The 5,834-nt window shown below is 11.3% G+C and overlaps 1 protein-coding gene across 1 annotated transcript in view, besides 22 other annotated features; it reads right to left on the bottom strand. All coding sequences in view use genetic code 6, as the record gives it.

The window, feature by feature from the left end:
* IMG5_025500 (hypothetical protein) overlaps positions 1-166 on the bottom strand; it is a gene marked incomplete at both ends in the record, with an annotated part of 1,617 nt that extends 1,451 nt beyond the window's left edge. The window contains one exon of the mRNA XM_004039311.1: positions 1-166. This exon is cut by the window's left edge and continues 587 nt beyond it. Within this exon, the coding sequence (XP_004039359.1) occupies positions 1-166 (166 nt within the window).
* Positions 167-1,438: 1,272 nt separating this feature from the next.
* Positions 1,439-1,479: a microsatellite.
* A 120-nt stretch (positions 1,480-1,599) lies between these two features.
* Positions 1,600-1,668: a microsatellite.
* Positions 1,669-1,816: 148 nt separating this feature from the next.
* Positions 1,817-1,888: a microsatellite.
* Positions 1,835-1,888: a microsatellite.
* Positions 1,865-1,930: a microsatellite.
* Positions 1,931-2,447: 517 nt separating this feature from the next.
* Positions 2,448-2,500: a microsatellite.
* Positions 2,458-2,500: a microsatellite.
* Positions 2,501-2,847: 347 nt separating this feature from the next.
* Positions 2,848-2,924: a microsatellite.
* Positions 2,925-3,081: 157 nt separating this feature from the next.
* Positions 3,082-3,140: a microsatellite.
* Positions 3,141-3,284: 144 nt separating this feature from the next.
* Positions 3,285-3,355: a microsatellite.
* An 85-nt stretch (positions 3,356-3,440) lies between these two features.
* Positions 3,441-3,483: a microsatellite.
* Positions 3,484-4,013: 530 nt separating this feature from the next.
* Positions 4,014-4,088: a microsatellite.
* A 240-nt stretch (positions 4,089-4,328) lies between these two features.
* Positions 4,329-4,381: a microsatellite.
* Positions 4,331-4,381: a microsatellite.
* A 533-nt stretch (positions 4,382-4,914) lies between these two features.
* Positions 4,915-4,964: a microsatellite.
* Positions 4,915-5,001: a microsatellite.
* Positions 4,916-4,991: a microsatellite.
* Positions 4,919-4,997: a microsatellite.
* Positions 4,919-5,007: a microsatellite.
* Positions 4,985-5,024: a microsatellite.
* Positions 5,025-5,160: 136 nt separating this feature from the next.
* Positions 5,161-5,194: a microsatellite.
* Positions 5,195-5,777: 583 nt separating this feature from the next.
* Positions 5,778-5,825: a microsatellite.
* Between the last annotated feature and the right edge of the window lie 9 nt (positions 5,826-5,834).

The following is a 5,834-nucleotide window of genomic DNA, read 5'->3' as shown; positions in this document are numbered from 1 at the left end:
TTGATTTAGATATTTCTTCATTTACTAATTTATTTTAAATAGCATAATCTAGTAAGGAAATACTTACATTTAAAGGAGTCTTTAGTTCATGTGATAGAGAACATAAGATTTAGTTTTTATATATATTAAGTCCTTTTTTTTACATCATAATAGTTTAGTTTTTCATATCTTAAAATTCTATTAATATATACTTTTATATTTAAAATTCATAAAAAGTCTAAAAAACTCCAATTTTAATTTATAAATTCTCACATTTAGTTTAGTTTGTTTATAAATTAATTATTATATAATTTTATTCTATATAATAGTATACTTTATTAGCTTTTTTTGATTATTTTGATTTTTTTTGACCTTTAGTATTGTTATTATTATTGATATTAACAGAATTACCCAAAAATTTTTGAGACTAATTATTATCAAAATTAATTAAATTTTATAATAAATCTCCAATTTTACTTTAACTTTTTAATTTTTCAATAATAGAAGGCGCAATAAAGCATTTAGATTACTCTTAACTAAATAATAAGTACAAAAAGTTTTCCATATTTTTTTTTTAAAATGTATTTTAACAAGAATAATTAATTTATGCACTTTAACCATTTAATTAATGAATACTTTAATCATTATTTTAGGTTTATTCTTGTCCTTCATTTAATTTCAAATTATATATTTAATCAATTAAGCTTTCTTTACATTATAAGTTAAAAAAAGAGTTTAAATTATTATTTTAAAATAATATTTTTTATTTATTATTAATAATAACAATACCTGAATTCAATAAATTTAATAAATTCAAATATTTATTTTAATTATTATTTATTGAATTATCAATTGTAGTTTTTCCTTTATAATTTTTTAAAAAATCCATTTTTGCTCTTTTTTTAGTTTATTAAATTTCGCTAAAACCCAATTTATAGTCTTTAACCTAGTTATTCGAATTAATCATTTATTTTTCATCTGTAATAATCTAATTTTAGTTTTTTTTAGAAAGACTATTGTTATTAAATACACTATTCTTTAATTATTATATAGAAACATTTTAAGAAACCGAAATTTTATTTACTACTTTCTTATTTTAGAAAATAAAATAAAAGCAAATGCAAAAACTATCAATATAAACAAAATATTACTATATTAATCTATGTTTCTAAATATAATATAAACTAAAAAAACACTAAAAAATATAAGTTTTCTTTATTAATCTTCCAATAAATTTATAAATTAAAAAAACTTATTTTAAAAATTATGAAATGCATAAAATTTTAATCGTCTTTAACAAATAGCTCGAAAAAAATAATTGGTTAAATAAGCTATATAATCATTATTAGAATTCTTCGTTAATAAAAAAAATAATACAAATCAAACTCATTAAATTCAATGCTAACTATAATAATTAAAGAATAAAAATTATGTTATTTATATCAGATTTATTTATTGTATGAAATTATTAAATAAAAAAATGAATTTAAATAAATAAAATCAAACAAAATTATTAATATTTCAAAACTTATTAAGATTATATAATTGAAATTACTTTTTACATTATTAATAAATTATTTTAATAAAAAGCGAATAACTTAATATATTTAAATTATATTTTATTTTATGTTTTTTTTTGAAATAAAAAATAAATTATATTTTTTCTTTTTTGTTAAAATATAAAATAAAATATTATAAATAATATTAAATAGTATTTTTAATTTATATGGTGAAAACAAACAATTTATATAAAAATTTTTTTTTAATATAAATTTTAAATTATACTTAAAAAATTTAAGTATTAAATAGAAAATTGATACTTATAAAGATTATTGTTTAAAAAAATAAATTAATGAAATCAATATAATAAATATAAAAATAAATATATAAATATATAAATAAATAAATATATTTATATTTAAAACAATATATATTTATAAATATATATATTATTTATTAATTTTATTTTTTATTTTTTAATATTAGATATAATATTAATATTATTTTTTATACTATATATTTATTTTTAACATTTTTATAATTTGATCAATTATTATTAATTTTTTATATTTTTTTTTTTTATATTTCTTAATATCTTCAATTTTTAGAATTATTACATATTATTATAATTTTACATTAAATTTTTAAATTTTTTTTAATATTTAATATCTTTATAAACTCCTATTATATTATATTTAGTTTATTATAAAAAAATTAAGCTATATATTTTTTTTTAATAATAAATATATTTAAATATTTATAATATGATTATTTTTAAAAATGCATTATATTTAATAAACAAAATATTTATAATATTAAAGTATGTTATTTAATAGTTAAATATAATTAATATATAAATATAAATTAAATAATTTAAAAATTTTTATTTTTTATATGTATTGTAAGCATTATATGAATAATATAGATTTTTTTTAAAAAATATATATATTATATTTCATTAATTGTTATATTTTATATTTTATTTTTTTCTATTTTATTATATTTATTTATTTTATTTATTATTAATATTTTCGAATACTTTTTAAAAAAATTCATATATTATGTGTATTATAATATAAAAAAAAATATTTTTATATCTTTTTTTAAAGAAATATACTTATTAAAAAACATAAAATATAAAGAAATTAAAGTTATTAATTTAGTTAAAATCCATTTATTAAATATAATTAATAAAAAAAAAATATAATATTTTAATTTTAAATAATGAATATAAAATATAATAATGAAATTTAGATAAATAAGTTTAAGTTTTTGTAAATAAATATAAAAGATTTTTTTAAATAAAATTATAAGTAATTTTTATATGTAAATTTAAAAAATAAAAAAAATTATTATTTGTTATATATTTATAATAAAAAAATTTAAATTAAATTTTTTAAAAAATAAAAAAAAAAATATAGAATTTAACTTTTTAAAATATAATAGACATAATAATATAATAAAAATTAATTTTTTTTATTAAAAAAAAAATACTAAATAAATATAAACTATATAAGCTAATTAAATATAAAAATATTAATTATTATATTAATAAATAAATATTATATTTAAAATTTAAATTAAATAAAATTAAGATATATTATAAAACAAAATAATATAAAAATAAGAAAATATTTAAAAAATAAAATAAAATATAAAAACTTTATATAATTGCATTAATATATATATTTATACTTAAACAAACAAAAATAATATGTATTTTATAAGTATAAAAAATATTAGAAACTAAAATAAAACAAAATAAAAATATGCAAATATATTAAAAAAATAAATTGTTTATAATAATATAAAAATATATATATAAAAATTATAAATATATATATATATAAACATGTATAAATAAATATATATATATTATTAAAAATTCATTTTAAATATATTATATAAATTTTTAATTATATTTATATTCACATATATACATATATAAACATATATATAAATATTTTTATTATTATTTAATATTTTTATTTATTTATTTTTTTAAAAAAAACTTATTTATATTTAAATTAAATAATAAAATAATTACATTTAATATTATTTTTTTTATTAAAAAATAAATAAATATGAGTATAGAATTAATAAATTCATTTTAAAACGACGCATTAAAATTTAAAGATATTAATAGAAGACATTAAATGTGGTTAGGAGGTTTTTTGACTTAATAAAATTGGAATTATAATATGTCCTAGTAAGAATAGTAAGCTGAAAATCAAAATGAATAATATACAAATAATATTAATTAAAATATAAAAAATAATTTGTACCATTTATACATGAAAGAGATAGTGTTGGTAGATTAATAAAAGTAAAAAAATATTATTTTAAACATAAAATAAAAAAGTAAAAAGATTAATAAAGAAGTAAAGAAAGTGATTAAGAATTTATTTTTGATTAAATTTAATATCAAAAAAAACTTTTTGAATAACAATCTAATTAAAAAACATAAAGTTTAAACCACTTATTATTTAATACTATAGTTTCTTAAGGATAAAGTATATTAAAGTTTGTGTTAAATATATATAAAAATATATATATATATAAATATATATATATATATATATATAAATATTTATATATTATATTATATAGAATAAGCTAAATAAATTAAAATGGAAGATAAAAGAGTATATTAAATAATCAATTATGAAATTTTAAATGAAGATAAGAATTAATAAAAGCCTTTAAAATATGAAGATTTTCATATAAAAAAATTAGTTTCGAATAAATTAAAAGATAATTAAATTAATAATTCAGATTATTATAGCAAACCGAGTTCATCATAAACTTATAAACGTAAATTTAAAAGTAAAAGCAATTTATAAGTAATTTAAAAAATAAAAAATAAAAAATAAAAAATAAAAATAATTAATAAAAAATAAAATCTTAGAATTCTAAAATTATGCCTTCAATAGGATATTATAACCTAAATTATAAACTAATTGATCATAAAGTAACGAATATATTTTTAAAAGGAAAAGATAAAGGCTTTTAATATGTTAGTTAACCTATATATAAAGGACATAGGAATACTCCTGATAAAATAGATAAATATTTGTCAACACCTGAATTCGCAAAATTTTTGGCTAGAAGCTAAACTAATTATAAATGGGCACCTGAAATATATTAGGATGAGATAAATAAAATTAGAAAATAATAAAAAGGATTTAAATTTGATAATAAATAACTAGAATCAGATTATTAATTTTATTTAAAAATGCAAAAATATGCGCCTAAAGAATTATGTAATTTAATCTTATTTTTGTTAAATAATATATTAAAATATTATTTAAAGAAATTATTGAAGAAATGCCAAAAACTTAGATGCATTAACCTCCTGATAAATAAGAGATAAAAGAATTAACAAAAATAAATTGTAAAAATAATTAAAATATATAAATTTTATAATTTTTAATTTAAAAAAATACTAAAATAAAATAAAAAAATATAAAATATAAAAAAATATATAAAAAATGTATAAAAATAAATATAAATATATATAAATATATATATATATATATATATATTATTTTAGTTTTAAATATATAATTATTTTTTATTATTTTTTAAAATAGAAAGAAATTTGGATTTGATATACATGATAAAAAGTTCGCATTTTTTAGAGAAAAATATACTTTAAATTTATGAATATAATTTTCTAAATATTTTAATTTTTTATTTTTATTTTTCTATTTTTTTATATGTATAATGAAAAGTTCATAATTTTAATAATTTTTATTTATTTTATTAAAAATATAAATATTATTTTATTTTAAAATCTTTATTAAATAAAATAAAAACATATTATTTTTCGAAAAAAATATTATAAATATTTTAATATTTCCTTTTTTTATGTTTCTTTATTAAAAGTTTTATTTTTCATTAAAAAAATAAATACTATATATCTTGAAAAGATTTATAATATTATTATTCTCTTTTAATATAAAATTAAATATTATTTAAATATTTATATAATAATAAAATGTTTATTTCCACTTAAATTAATATTAATCAAATTCGGATTAATTCTGTTCATTAGAAACTCAATAAATATAATACTAAACTGGTAGTAACTCATATTTTTTTTAATTTTAAAAATAAATATAATACTAAACTGTTTTTGTAGTAATCGAATTATTTATATATATTCAAAACATAGACTTAGTTTAAATAAATTAGATATTTAAATTTTAAAAAAACGTAAAAATATTCTAGTAGAATTTCTATTTAATAATTTTTTTAATTTATGATATAATATTAAATTTAAAAAAATTAAAATAATATATATGTATATATATATATATATATATATATATATATATATATATTATTACTAG

Source organism: Ichthyophthirius multifiliis, assembly GCF_000220395.1.
Source record: "Ichthyophthirius multifiliis unplaced genomic scaffold scaff_1120509249701, whole genome shotgun sequence".
Lineage (NCBI taxonomy): Eukaryota > Ciliophora > Oligohymenophorea > Hymenostomatida > Ichthyophthirius > Ichthyophthirius multifiliis.
Note: the sequence above shows the minus strand (reverse complement) of the source record. Positions and strands in the feature narration are given on the sequence as shown.